The sequence below is a fragment of the Loxodonta africana genome, chromosome 6, assembly GCF_030014295.1.
Source record: "Loxodonta africana isolate mLoxAfr1 chromosome 6, mLoxAfr1.hap2, whole genome shotgun sequence".
Classification (NCBI taxonomy): domain Eukaryota; kingdom Metazoa; phylum Chordata; class Mammalia; order Proboscidea; family Elephantidae; genus Loxodonta; species Loxodonta africana.
In genome coordinates this window covers 9,109,466-9,131,373 of record NC_087347.1, presented here as the reverse complement: position 1 = coordinate 9,131,373, position 21,908 = coordinate 9,109,466, and the positions used below count along the sequence as shown (strand labels likewise).

Sequence of the window (21,908 nt, the reverse complement as noted above, 5' to 3'; positions counted from 1 at the left end):
GCTTTCCAAATGTTTTCTCCCAGTCTGTACTTTTTTTTTTTTTTTTAGTAAGCAAAAAAATTTTACTGTGGAAAAATCTATATGACACAATTTTGCCTTTTTAACCCTTTTTGAGTACATAATCCAGAGATGTTAATTCTATTCTTATCTTGTACAACCATCACCACCATCCATTTCCAAAAGTTTTTCATCACCCCAAACAGAAATCCAGAATCCCTCCAGCAATAACTCCCCATTCTCCCCTTCTGCCAATCCCCACTCCCTGGCAACCACCAATAGACTCTTGTGTCTATGCGTTTGTCCATTCTAGTCACCTGATACAAGTGGGATCATACAACATTTGTCCTTTTGTGTCTGACTTATTTCACTTAGCGTAGTATTTTCAAGGTTCATTCGTGTTATAGCGTGTATCAGAACTTCGTTTCTCTTTGGGGTGAATATCATTCCATTTTACAACTATTCTTTGTTTTGTTTATCCATTTATGTGTTGATGGACACGTGGGTTGTTTCCTGTGTTTAGCTATTTTAATAATATTGCAGTGAACATGAGTGTATAAGTATCTGTTTAACAGCCTGCTTTCAAGTCTTTGGAATATGTACCTAGGCGTGGAATTTCTGTTTAAGTAAGTTTTTTTTATATAACAGTTTTAGAAATTATAGCAAAGTAAAAGTTGGAAAAACAGTCCAGAGAATTCCCGTATCCCTGCACTTAGTTTCTGCTAACAGTTAACAAATTCCTCTGGCCCATTTGTCACAGCTGACAAATCAATATTGCCATTGACCTTTGTCAAATGTCTAGTAACCGTTTGATTGCCAAGGATGAAGTCGTCTTAGACTCCTAATAAGAATTAGGTCCCCAGGTTGGGATCCAGAATTCCTCACTAAATGTTCCTTAGGGTCTTAGTGGACATATACCACATATAGCAGCACACACACTGGCCTCTCCCATGAAGCATCTAGAACACCTGCTGGATGTAATCCAGTCCAATGAAACCAGCATGTTCTGTAGGTTTCTCTGTGTGAGTGCAGCACAGGAACTGTGGGAGAAGGGCACAAGTTTGAAGAAGACAGCCCTTGACCTCAAGGAGTGCTCTGTAGAGTGTGGGACACAGACACATCGATGCCTGAAGGACAGACCAGGCCCGTTGGGCCAAGTCCTACAGCAGAGCTTTCGGTAGTCTGAGAATAAAATCCAAAATTCCAAAATATGAGCTTTATTCATCTTTACTTTTTATTTTTGTTAGTCTCTAGGGTCCAAAAGTGTTGCTTAATAATTTCATTTCTAAACTCACATTGCAGTACTTGGCATGACCCCTGTTCAAGGCACAGAATGAAAACTACTCTTGTTTGAGAAGCATGCAGAAGTTATCTCACCAAATACTATTATTCATTGTCGTCCTTATGGGTAAATCATTGGCAGTGAGGTCACCTTTCTTGATGTGTGCAGGAATACACACCCTCTCTTGGTGCAGGTTTTGTGCCTGGACCTCTACCTCTGACAATATCGTAGGAGCTTAGAATCCAAGTTGCAATTTGCTCTGGGCTGCAGTTTCCCGATGGCGCCTGCAATTTTGAAGGGCTTCCTTCCTCTGTGTGCGTGTCTCATGTTGACACCTGGCTTTGCTGAGGCAGGCAAGCTGCTGGTTGTGCCCACGGATGGGAGCCACTGGTTCACCATGCCAGCCGCTGTGGAGAAACTCATTCACAGAGGGCATGAGGTGGTCGTAGTCATGCCAGAGGTGAGCTGGCAACTGGGAAAATCACTCAACTTTACAATAAAGACTTATTTCACTTCTCACACACTGGAGGAGCTGAATCATGATTTCTCGGTTTTCACCAACTATTGTTGGAAAAGTCAGGACTTTAATATATTATCTGTAATAATGAGTCCAGTCAGCACTATGTTTGAATACTTTTTTTTTCACATTGTAGAAGTCTGTTTAACGACACAAAATTAGTGAAGTACATAAGAAAGAGTTCTTTTGATGCAGTGTTTACGGATCCTTTTGATCTGTGTGGCCTAATTATTGCCAAATATTTTTCACTCCCATCTGTGGTCTTCACCAGGGGACCATTTTGTCACTACCTTGAAGAAGGCACACAGTGTCCCAGTCCTAGTTCTTGTGTTCCCAGAATTCTCTTAGGGTTTTCAGATACCATGACCTTCAGGGAGAGAGTACAGAACCAAATCTTCCATTTGGAGGAGCGTTTATTTTGCCACTATTTGTTCAAAAGTGGCTTAGAAATTGCCTCTGAGATTCTAGAAACACCAGTCACGGCTTATGACCTCTACAGCCATACGTCCATTTGGTTGTTAAGAACTGACTTTGTTTTTGACTATCCCAAACCTGTGATGCCCAACATGGTCTTCATTGGAGGCATCAGCTGCAACCAGGGAAAGCCATTGCCAGAGGTAAGTTACTTCTTTAGCCCGTTAAGAACACCTGGCTTTGGGTTTAAAACAAATGACTCCTTACTGCACCGGAATTTGCCATTTGTTTGTCACATTTGTAATTTCTTTTTTGTTTAATGACTTCTTTTATGCCAAATCATTTCATTGTGGGTTAACAGATTTCATAAAGTGGCTCCCCTTCATGTGTGTGTATATTAATTGATGACTTTCTAGGCCGCATTTTCTAATACTTTCGTTTGAAAGGTGCTGGTTGGTTTTTCTTTTTTTTAAATACTGTGCGAAATGAAATGGGTCTTTTTGCTGTTTCTATGCCACTCTCTATAGGAGAATGGTCTGAAATGATTTTTCTGTAATTATTTCTTACATACATTTGTATATAGAATGCAATTTTCACACCCATTGTATTAAAATAAAATCTGGAATCAGGCTAGACATATTGTTCTTTACTTGGCATTTTTCAGTTGCTGATAAGTTCTGTTGTTGGTGTTGTGTGCCGTCGAGTGGATTCCAACTCATAGTGATCTCATAGGACAGAATAGAACTTTCCCATAGGGTTTCCAAAGATGGGCTGGCATATTCGAACTGCCGACCTTTTGGTTAGCAGCCTGAGCTCTGTCTTAACCACTTCACCCCCAGGGCTTCAATAAATTGTAGACAGTTTTATAAGTCAAAACACAGGCATTTAGCATCTTCTTTTTAATCATTGCATAAAATTCTTTACTTTGGATGCCCCGTAGTGTAGTCAACCAGCTAATATTAATAGACATTTAGGCTTCTTCTAGTATTTTCCTTTATAAACAAGACTGAACCTAACCTTCTTAAATATGGCCTTTATATTCATATAATTTGGAATTATTTGACTTTTGACTTCTGGGCTTAATTGTTGCTAAATATTCTTGCTCATATTTCAGTAGGCTGAAGTCCTAAGAGCAGGGTGGCTGGGTTAAATGGTCTGTACACAGTACTTTTAATAAACTGACAAATTGTTTTCAAAATATTGAGCAACTTCACACTTTGATCAACCATATATGAGAGTTCTAGTTTTTCCACACTCTCCCCAGCTCGGGGTGACATTAAACTTTTTAATGTTTAGCACTTTTCTGAGCAAAAAATTCTATGTACTGTTTCAATTTTCAGTTCCTATTTTCGTAGATATATTAGTTATTTGCATTCCCTCTTTTGTAAATCACATGTCCACATTCTTTAATCATTTTTCATAGGGTTATTTGTCTTTCTATAGATGCTAATTTGTGTAAGCCTCTTGGGTGTGTCCAAGAAGAAATAAGGCTTGCTATTGCATTTTAGTTATTGCAAGTCTTGAGAATTAGGGATAATAATGCTTAGATTTTATATGTGCTGAAAATATATATATATATTATATATATATATATATTATATATATATATATATATATATATTCCTATCCGTCATCTTTTCTCACACAGAATTTTTATTTTTGGGTTGTCAGATTCATGATCTTTTTCCTGAGTGGTTTCTCTGTTTCGACTTGTTTAGGCCTTTCCAAGACTATATAGACATTTTCCAAGCCTGTATAAACATTTTTTCTATATTTTGCTTTAATGCTTTCAATTCCTCCAGTGTTAATAATTTTATTTTTTGCAATGACAACTTTTCATGTACAAGGTGTAAGGATATAATTTTATTTTTTTCTAAATGGATAGTCAATTATCCCAACACCGTTTAATAAAAAAAAAAAATGTGTATTCATTCATTGAATTGAAATGCATCTTTATCATATTTTACGTTTCTACATTTATTTGCTTCTGCTTCTGAACTCTCAGTTCTAGTGCAAGGATCTACTTATCTACTCTTGTGCCAGTACCATACTGTTATGATTATAGTAGTTTCATAGTAGGTTTTAGTATCTGTCATGGCAAGCCCCATACTCAGTATTCTTTTTCTAAACTTTTGTGGCAATTATAATTTTTTTTTTCTCTTGTAACATCTAAAAGATAAAAACTAATCATTAGAGCTCTTTCAATATATTTTTTTCTTTCCTTATTAAAATTTATTCTTGGGCTTTTAATTATTTTTCAAACTATTATGAAAAGGCCATTTTCCTTCCGTTTCTATTTTGAACTAGTACTGATAATTAAAAGGTCCCTGGGTGGCAAGAACAGTTTGTGTTCGATGACTCACCTGAAGGTTGGATGCTTGAACCCACCCAGCAGAGTTGTGGAATAAAGGACTGGCAATCTGCTTCTGTAAAGATTGCAGCCAAGAAAGACCTATGGAGCAGTTCTACTCTGTAACACATGGGGTAGCCATGAGGCAGAATATTCTTTGACAACAGGTTTGGTTCTGTTTTTTTGTTTTATAATTTTTATTGTGCTTTAAGCGAAAGTTTACAAATCGAGTCAGTCTCTCACACAAAAACTTATATACACCTTGCTACATACTCCCAGTTACTCTCCCCTAATGAGACAGCCTGCTCCCTCCCTCCACTCTCTCTTCTCATATCCATTTTGCCAGCTTCGGTCCCCCTCTACCCTCTCATCTCCCCTCCAGGCAGGAGATACAAACGTAGTCTCAAGGGTCCACCTGATCCAAGAGGCTCACTCCTCACCAGCATCCCTCTCCAACCCATTGTCCAGTCCAATCCCTGTCTGAAGAGTTGGCTTCAGGAATGGTTCCTGTCCTCGGCCAACAGAAGGTCTGGGGGCCATGACAACTGGGGTCCTTCTAGTCTCAGTCAGACCATTATGTCTGGTCTTTTTATGAGAATTTGGGGTCTGCGTCCCACTGCTCTCCTGCTCACTCAGGGGTTTTCTGTTGTGTTCCCTGTCAGGGCAGTTATCGGTTGGAGCTGGGCACAATCTAGTTCTTCTGGTCTCAGGATGATGTAGTCTGTGGTTCATGTGGCCCTTTCTGACTCTTGGGCTCATAATTACCTTGTGTCCTTGGTATTCTTCACTCTCCTTTGATCCAGGTGGGTTGAGACTCCTTGATGCATGTTAGATGGCCGCTTGCTAGTGTTTAAGACCCCAGACACCACTCTTCAAAGTGGGATGTAGAATGTTTTCTAAATAGATTTTATTATGCCAATTGACTTAGATGTTCCCTTAAATCATGGTCCCTAAACCCCTGCCCCTGTTCAGGAATGGTTTTGGTTTTATTGGTAATAAGAGGACAGTTTTGGTTTTTGCCCAATTTTCTTATATGCAGCCAAATTACTAATTTCTCTTATTAGTTTTTTAAGCTTTTCTAAGTATACCATATTATCAGCAAACAATGATTTCTCCAATATTTTATATCACTGTGAAGCCCTAGTGACCCAGTGATTAAGTGATACGGCTGCTAACAAAAAGGTCAGTAGTTCAAATCTACCAGCTAGTCCTTGGAAACCCTATGGGGTAGTTCCACTCTGTCCTTTAAGGTCGCGATGGGTCGTAATTGACCTGACGGCCACGGGTCTGGTTTAGTTTGTTTTGCTGGAGCATGTACTGCCAAAACATTGTTGAATGATTGTGTTGGTCCCCTCGCTTGAACTGGGGGGTTGGGGGGGGCAGGGGGTGGTTCAACACTTGCAATTGACGATGTCTTGACAAATACAGGAATACGATTCCAGCCAAACGCATGGTCTCCAAGCTCCAGATGGAACACCTGGTGCCTTCTTATCTCAGTCTGTTTTTTATCTTGGATGTGGGTTCTGCGTTTTGTCTGTTGTTACTGGCTTCATAAAAGGCTCAGTACACTTCGTAACAAGGTCATATTCTCTCACTTATTTGAAGCCTGATTTTCCCCTTTGAACTTAGGAGTTGTTAGGGATCAGTTATGAGCTCAGTGGATTGATGTGCAGACACTCTGCTAGTGAAAAAAGTGGCACTCACAGACTGAATTCAGTTTGGCCAAGGCAGCATTTTGCAAGGGCTTCGCTCACCTGGTCAAGCAAGTTTCACACAGAGTACGTATATATGTATTGTATATATACGTGTGTGTATATATATATATGTGTGTGTGTGTGTACATATATGAATATATACCAAAAAACCAAACCCATTGCCGTTGAGTGGAATCCAACTCATAGCAACCCCAGAGGACAGAGCAGAACTGCCCCATAGGTTTTCCAAGGACCTTCTGGTGGATTCGAACTGCTGACCTTTTGTTTAGCAGCTGTAGCTCTTAACCACTGTGCCTCCGGGGTTTCAATATGTGTATGTATGTGTATATACATATAACATTATTTATTTATGTATAGCAAACCTGTTGCTGTCGAACTTATTCTGACTCATAGCTACCCTGTAAGACAGTAAAACTGCCCCATAGCGTTTCCAAGGAGCAGCTGGTGGATTCGAACTGCTCACTTTTTTCATTAGCAACCAGTAGCTCTTAACCACTGTGCCACCAGGGTTCTCTCTCTATATGTGTGTGTCTGTGTGTGTGTGTCTGTGTGTGTGTGTTTGTGTGTCTGTTGTTAAGTGCCATCGAGTTGGTTCTGACTCATATCGACCCCATGTACAACAGAACCAAACACTGCCTGGTCCTGCGCTATCCTCACAATCGTTGCTATGTTTGAGCCCATTGTTGCAGCCACTGTGTCAATCTATCTTGTTGAGGTTCTTTCTCTTTTTTTACTGACTTTCTGCTTTACCTAGCATAATGTCCTTCTCTAGGAAGTGGTCCCTCCTAAAAACATGTCCTAAGTTTGTAAAATGAAGGTTCACCATTGTCCCTTCTAAGGAGTATTCTAGTTGTACTTCTTCCAAAACAAATTTGTTAGTTCTTCTAGCAGTTCATAGTATATTCAATATTCTTTGCCAACACCAAAATTCAAAGGCATTGATTCTTCTTCTGTCTTCCTTATTCGTTGTCCAGCTTTTGCATACGTATCAGCCAACTGAAAATATTATGGCTTAGGTCAGGCACACCTTAGTCCTCAAAGTAACATCTTTGCTTTTTAACCCTTTAAAGAGATCTTTTGCCCAATGCAATATGTCTTTTGATTTCTTAACCGCTGCTTCCATGGGCGTTGATTGTGGGTCAGAGTAAAATGAAATCATTTGAAAACTTCAATATTTTCTCCATTTATTATATGCTTATTTGTCCACTTGGAGGATTTTTGTTGAGGCGTAATCCATACTGAAGGGTGTGGTCTTTGATCTTCGTTAGTAAGTGCTTCAATCCTCTTCACTTTCAGCCACCAAGGTTGTATCATCTGCATATCGTGGGTTGTTATCCTGATGCCCTGTTCTTCTTCATATAGTCCAGCTTCTCAGATTACTTGCTCAGCATGCAGACTGAATAAGTATGGTGACAGAATACAACCCTGACACACACCTTTCCTAACTTTAAACCACGCAGTATCCACTTGTTCTGTTTGAACGACTGCTGCTTGTTCTATGTACAGGTTCCTCAAGAGCACAATTAAGTGTTCTGGAATTCCCATTCTTCGCAATGTTATTCATAGTTTGTTATGATCCACACAGTCAAATGCCTTTGTATAGTGTCTTTGATAGGGTGCAGGGTACCACTTTTCTATCACCCTCTATTAGTGGGAAATACTTGAGTTTTCCTTCTCTGACAAGTTTCCCCCTTTCACGGGTTCTGGCTTTCGCAGGTTGTTTTATATATATATATATGTTTTTGTGTGTCGTCTAGTCAATTCTGACTCAGAGAGACCCCATTAAAACTGCCCCATAGGGTTTTCTAGGCTGTAATCTTTAAGGGAGCAGATCAAATCTTTTCTTCCATGGAGCCACTGGGTGAGCTTGAACTACCAAACTTTCAGTTAGCAGCCATGCGCATGACCGTTGGGCCACCAGTGGCCCTTGGTCTTCTATGCTAACCTATTGCCATTGAGTTGATTCTGACTCATGGCAACCATATAGGACTGAGTAGAACTGCCCCATAGGGTTCCCAAGGCTGTAATCTTTGAACACTCTTGGCATTTCTCATGCTGAAAGATCTGAAGAAAATATTCAAGCCCTGAGTTGCAGTATTGAAAGATTCTATGGGCAAAATACTGAACAATGCAGGAAGCATTAAAAGAAGATGGAAGAAATACACAGAGTCAATGTACCAAAAAGAATTGGTTGACGTTGAACCATTTCAGGATGTAGCACAATATCAAGAACTGGTAGTATTGAAGGAAGGAGTTCAAGCTGTACTGAAGGCATTGGCAAAAAACAAGGCACCAGAAATCGATGGAATATCAATTAAGATGTTTCAAAAAATGGATGCAGCACTGGAAGCGCTCACTTGTCTATGCCAAGAAATTTGAAAGGCAGCTACCTGGTCAACCGACTGGAAGAGATCCATATTTGTGCCCATTCCAAAGAGCGGCAATCTAATGGAATGTGAAAATTATTGAACAATATCATTAATACCACGTGCAAGTAAAATTTTGCTGAAGATAGTTAAAAAACAGTTGCAGCAGTATATCAACAGGGAACTGCCGGAAACTGAAACTGGATTCAGAAGAGGACGTGGAACAAAGAATATCATTGCTGATGTCAGATGGATCCCTTGGAAGCTGAGAATACCAGAAAGATGCTAAACAGGTTTCAGCAGAGCTTCCAGAGTAAGACAGACTAGGAAGAAAGACTTGGTGATTCACTTCTGACAATCACTGAAAACCACATGGATCACAGCAGCCTGATTCTGCTGCTCGTAGGATCACTACCCCACCTTGGGTCCCTCATATCTGTTGTTCCTCTCCCTGGAGTTATCTTTCTCCCATACACAGTGGAATTAAATCCTTTTATCCTTTCGATTTTGGTTTAAAGGACACTTCCTTTGGGAGACTTTCCAGGATCCCCAGATAAGGTCACACGCCCCCATTAAAGGCACTTGTAGCACCTGGTGTGGTTTTTAGCCATTTTCACAACCACACTTTAATGAATTGCTTGTACAACTCTCTGTATAGCATGAATTCCACCTCCCTACTGCCTAAGATGCCTGAGGAGGGACCCATATTTGGCTTTCCATTGCCGTGTCTCCAGTACCCAGCCTGGCACCAGGAGCTGGTTTGCTGAATGAATGAAAACACAGTTGGACCGGGGTGGGTGCCAAAGAATTTTGGCCTCAGAAGGTTGTTTTAAGAGGCACTTGCTTCATGCCACTCCCTTTATGAATAAAAAGGGACTTGTGGGACAGGAAAAGCAGAGATGCCTGCCTATGTCTTATATTTTAGTCATGTTGCATTTCAAAATCAAGCCTGTCCTCCACTGCCTGGTTTCTTTCACTTCTCAGGGACTTTTCAGCGCCATTGCTGGAAGTTGCAGCCAGGTGAAGGGAAAGATGCTGCCCTGATTCGGCTTTGTCATGCATCCACCAGTCTGAGCAACTACAGTAGGATTTATTGTTCTCCCCAAATATCTCTCCAGTCCACTGACCCAAGCTTAGGAAGCGTCCTTCCAGAAAAGATGGTAATGAAGTGTCAATGGTGGTGTGGGGAGTGGCAGGGGGAAAACCATTCTAGGAGGGGATATTTGTGTATTGGCTGCTCCTGGGCTTGGCGTGGGGCTAAAAGAAAAGGCAGTGGGTGCCAGCTGCAAGTGGAGCTTTAGTACCGTTTCTGTTGGCTGCTCAAACATACATGCATACATACATGCACACATATGCACACAGCACAATACATTCACTGCACACATGCACATACATATACAGACATGACAAACACATATGCACATATACATGTAATACACCCATATGCATACTGACACAATACACACACATGTACATACACACATAATACACACATGCACATACTGACACAACACACATGCACATACACATGTAATACACGCATGCACATGCTGACACAATACACATGTGTATGTACACATGTAATACACACATGCACATGCTGACACAATACACATACACATGCTAACACAATACACACACATGCATGTACACATGTAATACACACATACCCATACATACACACTACACACACATGCACATGCATGCACACATATATACACATATGCACACAGATACACAAATGTGCACACACAATTCACAAATGCACGCATACACACATACGCACACGTGTACACACATACAAGTACACCTAAGCACATAAATGCGCACATGCACACACACATTATTCTTAGAAACAGTAAAGTCAAACTTCCTGAGGACAAAGGAAAAGGCTTTCCTCTCTCTTACTTTCCAAAATGACACCAGCACTGATGTTGCGCAGCGGTGGGTGCTGGTTCCCTCCCTTTGATGTAAGCTCCCCAGGCTCTGCTTTTGGCTGGCCTCTTGTTCAGCTACCCAAAGAGTAGACCTTGCTGGTAAGTGCTTACGCCAAGGTCTCCGGCCTGCTACGTTTCCTTCAGTCCTTACGAAACTCCACTTTAGGGGGACACATTCACACAGTGGGGCCCGGCCTAAAGAACCTGGGGTCTAGTGCCTTTTCTTTCTCCTCTCTCCACACCTGGCTGAAGCTGCCCTCCCTCCACATCTGTTTTCAAAGTCCTGCCTCTGTCCTGTCTGCTTTGGGGATCTGCGCTGTGCTTCCTTTGGTCGGTCCTGGGGTCTTGCTGAAAGGAGCCCTGATGGCGCAACTGGTAAGTGCTTGGCTGCTAACCAAAAGTTTGGCTGTTCCAATCCACCAGCCGCTCAGCTGAGGAAAGATGTGGCGGTCTGCTTCCGAAAAGATCACAGCCTTGGAAACCTTATGGGGCTGTATTACTCTGTCCCATGGGGTCACTGGAGCCCTGGTGGTAAAGTGGCTAAGACCTCAGCTGCTGACTAAAAGGCTGGCAGTTTGAATCTAAGAACCACTCCTTGGAAACCCTGTGGGGCAGTTCTACTCTGTCCTGTAGGGTCACTAGAAGTAGGAATCCACTCAAAGGCAACGGGTTTGGGGTCTTTCTGCTGTCTAGACCCAGACCAGGATGTTGCCCCCTGCTGGCTCTGATCACTGGGAGCAGGACACCCTGCAGGCACCCCTCCCCAGGAGGCAGCTTTGGAGGCCCGCAGCCAGCTGGCACTGAGCAGCCTTCCATGCCCTGCCCAAGCCCTTCACAATGCATTTGCACCCTGGCTGCATTCCCGGGGCCAGCCTGTGCAGGCGTGAATTTAAAAAGCTCCATTTCTCATGCTTCTCCTCCTTTCTGTCCAGGCAGCATATCCTGCTCCAAGGGGCTAGGTTAGGACTGGCCCTTGCGTGCCAGCTCGGCTGTGTGGCTGTGTGGCTGTGCAGGTGTTCGTGACTAGCTCTGGGCAAGTCTGTTCCAGAACTGTACAAACCACCTTCACTTAGACAGCCTGCTTTCCATAGTCACCACCTTCTTGGGCCACCTTCAGCCGTGAGATGAGCAGGTAGGACACAAGTCACCTACCCTCCCTATCTTTCACCCTGTGACTTTCCCACCATTTGTGATTCCTACACTTTCTTCCCTTTTATTTTCTCACCTTCCTCTCCTGTTCCTGTTTACTGCTACCTCTCTCCCTACCTCTCTCTCTCTCTTTCACTCTCATCTCTTCCTCCCACCATCTCTTTCTTTTTCATCACTCGCTCTCCTGCTCTCTCTCCCACTCCCCCTTCTCCCTCCCCACTCCTCACTTTCCCAGGGCAGGGCTGGCTCATTGAACCTGTTTTTAGGAACTACTTTTTTGCTACCAAAGGGCCTTCCAGTTCATACCCCACATGAGCAGCATAGAACTGCTCCATAGGATTTTCAAGGCTGTGGCCTTTCAGAAGCACATCACCAGACCTGTCTTCCTAGGCACCTCGAGGAGGGTTGAAACTGCCAAACTTCTGGCCAGTAGTTGAACACTTAACTGTTTGCACCCCTGGGAATTCCTTCAGTAAAGATTAAAGCCAAGAAAACCCTATGGAGCTCAGTTCTACTCTGTGACACGTGGGGTCTCCGTGAGTTGGATTTGACTTCACAGCAATTAAAAACAACAGAGGGTACACCTGTGAGGATTAGATTTGGCTGCAGGAAACAGAAATCCTACCAATAACAATGGCTTATACAAGACAAGTGTGGGTAGCAAGTTCTATCTGACTCTTTCATCCACTCCTCATCCCTCCGCCCACCTTTCAATCTTGCCGTCATCATGATCCCCAGAATTTGAGGTGGGAGACTCCATTTTGTAGTGTAGAATCTGTTAAGGTAACTCTTCTTTTCTGCTCTGAGAAAAGTTGGTAAGAAAGTTGATACACACCGATAGCTGTTGACTTGTGGACGTGACTGGTGGGGTGGAATCTGGGGAGCTCAGGATGTAGTGCAGCAGGAGGCCTCCAGAGGCCTTCCCAACTCGTCCTCAAACTACCACCCTGCCTCTTTGGAGAGGGAGAGGCAGATAGGTGGGTACAAAGAGAGAAATAAACCCGGAAGCTCAGGCACGAGCTGATAAGGAACCTCATTGGCCCAAGTTAGCTGTGTGCTTAGAAAGAGTTAAATATTAGTTTTGATTTCTTTCATATCAAAGGGCAAAAGTCAGAGTAAGGGAGACATAGTTCAGGGTGATTGCTAGGAAGCCTGTGGTTTAGGCAGTGTGAACGATTCATCATCGTCATTATTTTACTTTCACTCCCTCCAGCATGGCCTTCCTTCTGCAAGCATTTCAGAGGGCTTCTGCTGGGGCTTTCTTGTTAGCACTTTGGGGTGTGACTGGAGGTGAGAAGCTGCTGGTTGTTCCTCAGGATGGGAGCCACTGGCTTAGTATGAAGGAGATAGTTGAGCTTCTCAGCGAGAGGAGACACGACATTGTGGTGTTGGTGCCAGAAGTGAATTTGCTTCTGAGGGAATCCAAATACTACACAAGAAAACTCTATCCAGTGCCGTACCCCCAGGAAGAGATGAAGGACCGATACCGCTCTTTTGGAAACAGCCATTTTGCTGAGAGATCTTACCTGAGCACCGCTCAAACAGAGTATAGGAATGTCATGATTGTTATCAACATGTACTTTACCAACTGCGAGAGCCTCCTGAAGAACTCGGAGACCCTGCAATTCCTCAAGGAGAGTAAGTTCGATGCCCTTTTCACAGACCCAGCCTTGCCCTGTGGTGTGATCCTGGCTGAGTACCTGGGCCTGCCCTCTGTGTACCTCTTCCGGGGCTTCCCATGTGCCCTGGAGTACAAGTTCAATGGAAGCCCAAGCCCCATGTCCTACATTCCCAGGTACTATACTCAGTTCTCAGACCAGATGACTTTCTGCCAACGGGTGGCCAACTTCCTCACTAATTTGTTGGAGACCCCTCTACTTTACCTTCTGTTTTCAAAGTACCAAGATCTTGCCTCAAATCTCCTCAAGAGAGAAGTGGACTTAGTCAGTTTGTATCAGAAGGGCTCCATTTGGCTGTTAAGGTATGACTTTGTGTTTGAGTTCCCCAGGCCAGTCATGCCCAACATGGTCTTCATTGGAGGGACCAATTGCAAGAAGGTGGAACGTCTAGCTCAGGTTGGTGGTTTTACCTATTTTTGATTGCCCTGTTTCTTAGAAAGTAGACAGAAATCATTCATATGTGCTCTGTCTTTCCTTATTCAATCAGCCTCTCCAGCCCACCTGGGAGGGCTGCCTGAAGAAATGGTGGTCTTCCTTCCAATAAAGGGGAAAGGGCCTCCAGGTGAGGAGCAGAGGGGGCGGTAAGACATTTGAAGCTGAGCTGATGCAGAGGATTTGGATGAAGACAAGACTGGTGTTAGGGTACCTGGGGAGAGACTCAGAATCATAGAATGAACCCTTATGGACTGTTTAGGAGACAGAAGAGAAAGATTGCCCAAGGGGACCAGAGCTGGGAGGCCAGTTCATGTCAAAACCCATTCCCAAACTCTGTTCCATGCAATTTCCCTGGGCTTTTCTAAGCCAGGGACCAACAAACTACAGCCTGTGGGCCAAATCTGGCCAGAGGCCTGGTTTTGAATGACTCAGCTAAGAACAGTTTTTACATTTTTGAAGGGATGTTAAGCAGCAAGAACATCATACACAATATGTGACATATATGGTCTGCAATGCCTGCATAGTTTTATTTGGCTCTTTAGAGAAAAAGTTTGTGGAACCCTGACCTGGAGTTCCCAGAGTTACTTTGTTTTGATGAGTAGGATTGTTAGTCTCCTTTGTGGTTACCTTAATATTTACCCCTATTTTTCTAGGTTTAAGACTAACTTTTATTTCTTTACATTGCCTTGAATTCCTCTCCGTATGAAAGATCTATGACTACATTTTTTAATTCTTCTTTATTGTTTTAATGTTGTCTTCTTTTACATAATAACATCATTGTTTTCCTGTTTTCCTTGATTTATTTTTGTGATTTCTCTGTCTGGGTTGACATCTGATTGCTCTGCCCAGTGTTCTAGTCTTGGTTTGATACCCGATATTATTGGGTTTTTAAGAATTCCCTAAACTTTTGTTTATCTAGAAATGTCCTAATTTCACCATCATATTTGGGAGACAGTTGTGCTGGATATATGATTCTTGGCTGGCAATTTTTTCCTTCAATGCTTTTTATAAGTCAGCCCATTGCCTTCTTGCGGGCATGGTTTCTGCCAAGTAGTCTAAGCTTATTCTTATTGACTCACCTGTGCAGGTTACTTTTTGTTTATCCCTAGCTGCTCTTAAAATTCTCTCTTTATCTTTGATTTTGGCAAGTTTGATTGTAATATGTCTTGCTGACTTTCTTCTAAAATATACCTTATGTGGAGTTTGATGAGCATCTTGGATAGATATCTTCTCATCTTTCACGATATCAGAGAAGTTTTCTGCTAACAAATCTTCAACAATTCTCTCTGTATTTTCTGTTATCCCTCCTTGTTCTGGTACTCCAGTCACTCGTAGGTTATTTCTCTTGATAGAGTCCCACATGGTTCTTAAGTTTTCTTCATTTTTTCAAATTCTTTTATCTGATTTTTCTTCAAATATGTTGGTGCCAAGTGATTTATCTTCAAGCTCACCAATTCTATTACCCACTTGCTCAATTCTACTCCTTTGACTTTCTATTGAGTTGTCTAATTCTGCAATTTTATTGTTTATTTTCTGAATTTCTGATCACTGTCTCTCTATGAATTCTTGCAGCTTATTAAATTTTTCATTATGATCTTGAATAACCCTTTTAATTTCTTCAACCGCTTTATCTGTGTATTCCTTGGCTTGTTCTGTGTACTGCCTGATCTCCTTCCTAATCTCATTCCTGATGTCTTGAAGAGTTCTGTATATTAATCTTTTGAATTCTGCATCTGGTAATTCCAGTAAGGCACCATTGTCCAGGAGATCCCTTGATTCTTTGACTGACAGCTTGTTGAAGTGATCATGGTCTGTTTCTTTATGTGACTTGATACTGACTGTTACCTCTGAGCCATCTATAAGTTACTGTATTATTTTATTTTATGTTTGTTTACTGTATCCTAGTTTCTTGCTTTGTTTTATTTTGATATGCCCAAATGCGTTGCTTGAATGAGCTAGCCTGATTATTTTCACCTCTGAAGTTCTGACGTCCTGTCACCAGATGGCTAGAGCTGTTATCAGGTATATCAGTCTAGGAGTCCATTCACTTTTCTTGCATAAATTCAGCTCAGGTGTTCAGGTAGCTGGTCATCAAGTGTGTGGTACAGGCTCTGTCCTACAGCCTTAGAAGGGCAGAGGTGATTGGTGTAGGTACCGGTATCTGGTTGCAGCATGGGGTCATGCCCTGAACAAGGCAGGGGGCTGAGAACTGTCCCCTGAGTGTCTGTGGTGAAAGTGCGTCCCTCTTCCCTAGATCGTACAGGTGGGTGGGTTCTGTAGACAGACTACGGGCATCCAATGCTTTTGGTTGTAAGGACTGGGAGGTACCAGTTATCCTTGGACCCCTGTCCCAGGTGAATAGGAGACCTGATTGGAGCCACCAGTCCTTATGCCACTGATGTGGGTAGGTGAGCAACCTGGTTTAAGAGGTAAAGTGGTGCCAACTATCATACAGCCACCTCTTTGCCGCACAGCTGAAATGGTTGCAGTCTGCCAACCAGGGCCTATTCTCCTGAAATAGGTCCATGCAGGAGGGAAAGCTATTCAAAGTCCATGTACTGTTTATGCCTGGACAGGAGCCACTTCTGTCCTGATCTGCCCCAGTTAGTGGACCTGGCAAATTATCTTTTCCCCCAGTTGTGAATTTATTCCTTCTCCAAGGCTGGGAGGCAGGCTCAGGGCACTCTACGGGCCAATCTCAGGACCAGGGAAATCAACAGCCACTGAAGCCGACTTGGGGACAAGGGTGAGGTAAAATATGCACAGTACTTAGCTTTTGCTGAGACTGCCGTTCTTCTCTGGTTCTGGGGGTGTGAGTAGGTTGTGCAGTTGGTTGCTTCTCCCTGAGGAAACTGTGACTGAACACTACTACCAGCCCACAGCATCTGCTCATGGGAATGGTGCCTGAGGGACCCCAGTGATTCAGGTCTGGCAACTCCTCTCCGCTTCTGAACCGTCTCTCCCTCCTCCTACCACTCAGCCTGTTTTCTAAGTTTGCTTTTGGTGTTCAGGGCTCCTAACTTGTCGTAAATATAATCGTTTCTTTTTTTTTTTTTTTTTGGTCTTTGTTGTAAAAGGGATTGCCAGAAGCGTCTGACTATTCCACCATCTTGGCCCCGCCCCTTCCCAGAGTTACTTTGGAAAATGAAAAAATGTGTGTGCATATTTTGAGTGTTTACACTTCTGAAAGTCTTCAGACCACTCCTTATCTTTCACACCAGAATTATCTTTACAACACAATTTCACCAGAGAAAAACCTCAAATAGGCCCCAAACACCTTTACCACCCTTCTTTAACATCTGCTAATTTCTATGTTAACAAGTTGGATATTGGCTGTAACTACTGTGAAAAGAAAGGGGCAGAGATGATAAGCTGAATGGGACTGGTTCCAAGGAGCAAGTGGCTTGAAATAGAAACCTCCTTTGTCAGCGAAGGAAGGATGGAGTCTTCGTGGCACACTGGTTAAGTGCTCGGCTGCTAACCAGAAGGTTGGCAGTTTGAATCCACCAGTGGCTCCACAGGAGAAAGATGTGGCAGTGTGCTTCTTTAAAGATTTACAGACTTAGAAATCCTACAGAGCAGTTCTACTCTGTCCTACAGGGTTACTGTGATTGGAATCAACTCGATGGCAGTGGGTAATCTTTATGGAAGCTGGCTGCCACATCTCTCTCCCACAGCATGGCTGGTGGGTTCATACCACCAACCTTTTGGTTAGCAGCTGAATGCTTAACCACTGCACCACCAGGGCTCCTTAGTTTAAAACACACTAGATTCCAGTTCCTCAGGGCTGGGCCTTCTGTTCTCGTTTCCTTTTGTGTTCCAGAATTACCTTGACCAGTGATTCTCAACTGGTGGTGACTTTGCCCACCAGGAGGCAATGTCTGAAGGCATTTTTGATGTTACAGTTAAGGGGTGCCAGTGTCATGTACTTTGGACATGTTATCAGGAGGAATGAGTCCCTAGAGAAGGACATCATGCTTGGTAAAGTAGAGGGTCAGCAAAAGGGAAGAAGACTCTCAATGAGATGGATTGACACAGTGGCTGCAACTGTGGGCTCAAACATAGCAACAATTTTGAGAATGATGCAGGCCTGGGTGGTATTTCGTTCTGTTGTGCATGGGGTTGCTACGAGTCAGAACTGACTCTCGGCACCTAACAACAACAACTGTCAACTAGTAGGTAGAGGCCAGGGATGCTGCGAAACATCCTACAATGCACAGAACGTACCCAGCACTGCAACAAAAAATTCTTCTTATGAAAAAATTCAATAACGGTGAAGTTGAGAAATCCTGATCTAAAGAAACTTCAGGTTAACATTAGGGACTTCTCTCCAGCAGGGTCCCAGATGGGTCGTGTGGGGCAGCAAGGGTCCTGTGCCCACCTCTGAGCACACCTTGTCTCCTTACAGGGTTTCCTACGAGTAACACATGCAGGCTGAAATTCCAACATTTATGGGTTGAGCTGAAGGTTGAACTCTGGACAAGTCCGGGGAACAAAATCCCAAAATGCCAAGTCATTCTGAATAGGCACTTAAAAAAAATTCAAATTACAATGCCTTTAATGTGTTGCTTCTCTCTCAAAACTGTGTATTTATCTTTAAAACCCAGTACCTTGGAGATTACCAACATGTGGAACATTTTGGCAGAAGTGTTTCTGTTAATGAGTAATTATCTAAAGAGTGGCTAAATGCTAGGGTGAATCAGGGTTGTTTTTTTTTTCCAAAGCATCCAGTATAAAATTAGACAAACAAGAAACAAAAAAACCCAAAAAATCAAACCCATTGCCACTGAATTGATTTCAACTCATAGCGGACTTACAGGACAGAGTAGAGCTGCCCTATATGGTTTCCAAGGAGTGCCTGGTGGATCCAAACTGCTTATGTATTGGTTAGCAGCTATAGCTCTTAACTACTATGCTGCCAGGGTTTCCATTCAATACGACTCTCCAAAAAACTGGAAACTTGGTTGGTTAATAATTTAGGTGATTCTAGGAGGATGATGTTAATTGTTTTTAAACAGCTTTATTGAGATAATTCACCTTCCATATGTCTTAGTCATCTAGTGCTGCTACAAAAGAAATACCACAAGTAGATGACTTTAACGAAGACAAGTTTATTCTCTCACAGACTACTAGGCTAGAAGTCTGAATTAAGGGTGCCAGCTCCAGGGGAAGGCTTTCTCTCTGTGGGCACAGGAGGAAGGTCTTTGTCATCAGTCTTCCCTTACTCTAGGAACTTCTCCATGCAGGATCCCCAGGTCCAAATGATGTGCTTTGCTCCTGGTGTTGCTTTCTTGGTGGCATAAGGCCACTTTGTCTCTCTGTTTGCCTCTCTTTTCTGTATCACAAGAGATTGGCTGAAGACACAATTCAATCTTAAAATGACTCCTGCCTCATTAACATAACTGCCACTAATCCGATCTCATTAACATCATAGAGATGCAATTCAGTCCATAACACCATGCAATTCAGTCCATGACACCGTACAATTCAACTATTTAGAGTTTACAATTCCATGGTCTTTAGTATATGCACTGAGTTGTGCAACCAACATCACAAACAATTTTAGAACATTTTCAATGACTCCAAAAAGAAATACCATATTCATCAGCAGTCACTCCTTATTCCCACCTTCTACCAACACCTGACAGCCACTAATCTCCTTTCTGTCTTTATGAATTTGTCTATTCTGGACATTTCATATGAATGGAATCATGTGATATATGACTGCCTTTTTTTGCCTAGTATAATGATTTCAAGATTCATCCATTTGTAGCATTACTTTTTATTACTGAATATCCAGGCATGGACCAGTAACTTGAAATTTGTCTCCAAAATTGGAGGGTGCTGAGAGACTGAAGAAAGAGGCAGGCAACTCCAGTGTGGCAACATACGAGTTTTACAAGGAAGTCTTACAAACAAGGTCGCCCCTGCTGGCCCTAGGACCATGCAGACCTCTGTACCCAGCAATAGGCACGGTGGAAGTTTCATAGTGATCAAGGACAAAAGTGGCTACAAGCCAGGGAGTTACAAAACTGCCTCAGCAAGGTCACATAACAGGGCTTGGAAAAGAGCAGTGAACTAACAGAAAAAGCTGTGGACTAATAGAAAGTGTAAGGGCAGCCATGTTGGACCTCACAAAGCCTGTTTTCCCCTTCAGTCCATCCTCGAGGCCAGCTCTTAAAATCTCATGCATTCCGCCTCTCCCACAAAGTCCCTGAGGGCCCCAAGGGAAGGTGTCACTGTTGGGACAGACAGTGTTGCTGTAGTTGAAGGCACAGACCACACCAGCAGTATAGATAAACACAGCAGACAACCCCTATACCCAGGAAAAGAACAAGACCCATCAAAACAGTATGCTAACTAGAGGGGAAATAGGATAACCAGGCAGCCAAAGCAGACCAGCCATCAGATGTGTCCAGAGCTTCTACCAGTTCCTTCTTGTGGCCTAATAGATCAGTTATGTCCTGGTGGTAGTATGGTATATAGGTACACTATGCAGTCTTTACTACGGCACATATCCCACCTTGAACAGCTGTTAGAATGTCCAGATCCATTCAGTTCTGAAGGGCTACCTTCCTTATTTGGGTGGTTTTGGCAGTTAATAGCCACAAGCTTTCACTGTTGTCATTCAGGACACGTTTAGAAAAATTAGTTAAGGCATCAGTTTGTTCCATTACTTCTAAGGAGCCCATGGGGGGAATAAAAACAGTCAAAAGGTAATCATACCAGCGGAAAAGGCTACACTTGGCCCACCTGGCTTTCACTATGGGGTAATTCAGAGGTTTTGGTATAGTTTTCTTGACAGTCCCTGCAGTATAGGGTGGCCTCAAAGTGCAGCACCCTATCAAATCTTGTGGTAACCAGGGCCACAGGTAATAGCCACACAGCCACTGGTTGCCATTAGGAGGGGGCTATGCTCCTGCCTTCCAGCTGGGGTGTTTATTATATTGCAACCAGTTAGTGGTACTAGGTATTATCAACCGTTGGCAGAGGAACACTAAAGTCCAGCCCACTATGGGAGCAGAGGACTTTGAGGGAGATGGAGGGGAGTACTTGAGGAAAGACAGTGGAACCTTGGTTCTTTTGTAACAGAGAAATATCTTCAGCAGTTAACACGATGTCATCAATGTAATGAAATCAATGGACAGCAGCGGGGAAGGTGAAGAGTCAGATCTCTAACAGCCAAACCATGGCAAATAGTGGGACTGTGCAGATGTCCTTGGAGGGGCACTTGAAATTCCCATTTCTGCCCCTCCCAAATGAAGGCAAACCGGTCCTGTGCGGGCTGGGTTAGAGGAATGCTAAAGAAGGCATTGGCCAGATCTAACACAGCATGAATGAATAATTGGCATCTTTGAATTGTGGTGTTGGCAAAGAATATTGGATATAACAAGGACTGCAAAAAGAACAAAGAAATCTGTCTTGGAAGAAGTACAACCAGAATGCCCCTTGGAAGGAAGGTTGGCGAGCCTACGTCTTACATAATTTGGACATGTTATTAGGAGGGACCAGTCCCTGGAGAAGGACATCAAGCTTGGTAAAGTAGAGGGTCAGCAAAAACGAGGAAGACCCTTAACAAGATGGATTAACATAGTCACTGCAAAGATGGCCTCAAGCATAACAACAATTGTGAAGATGGTGCAGGTCTGGGCAGTGTTTCATTTTGTTATACGTGGTGTCGTTCCCACCCAGGACTGTTGCACATCTCTTTGTAACTGCAGCTCTTCCTGTAGGGCTCTTATTGGTGCTTCGGCACCTAGCTGGGTGTCCATGGCCAGCCAAAGTGCACAGAGCAGTGGCCATCTCACAGCCACTACTGCTCATCTAGCTTCCTTTCCACACTTATGAAGTCATGCATAGTCTCAGAACCATGATATGCCTCTTGGCATTTTGGGGGCGTCCACGTACTCGTGAGGCAGATAGCGTGCATAAAGCATATGGGCAAAACCTCCACACATGGAGGTCGCTGGCCAACCCAGAATTTTCTCCGTGGATGCCTCAAGCCCACTTGCCATTTCTTCAGTCTCCTGGCTGGCTTGGGCCCGTAGCTTGAAATTTGCCTCCAAC

At 43.1% G+C, this 21,908-nt stretch overlaps 1 protein-coding gene and 1 pseudogene across 1 annotated transcript; both read left to right on the top strand.

Annotated features, from left to right (window-relative positions):
- The first annotated feature begins 1,556 nt into the window (after nucleotides 1-1,556).
- LOC100662036 (UDP-glucuronosyltransferase 1A10-like) lies at nucleotides 1,557-11,465 on the top strand (annotated as a pseudogene).
- Nucleotides 11,466-12,812: 1,347 nt separating this feature from the next.
- Nucleotides 12,813-14,866, top strand: LOC100661752 (UDP-glucuronosyltransferase 1-6-like). Its single transcript, XM_064287403.1, has one exon. It carries the CDS (start codon nucleotides 12,942-12,944, stop codon nucleotides 13,824-13,826), a length of 885 nt encoding a protein of 294 aa, XP_064143473.1. The 5' UTR covers nucleotides 12,813-12,941; the 3' UTR covers nucleotides 13,827-14,866.
- The last annotated feature ends 7,042 nt before the right edge of the window (nucleotides 14,867-21,908 follow it).

Excerpts from the sequence above, each read along its gene's own strand:
- LOC100661752 (XM_064287403.1), top strand. The coding sequence starts at position 12,942 with ATGGCCTTCCTTCTGCAAGCATTTCAGAGGGCTTCTGCTGGGGCTTTC.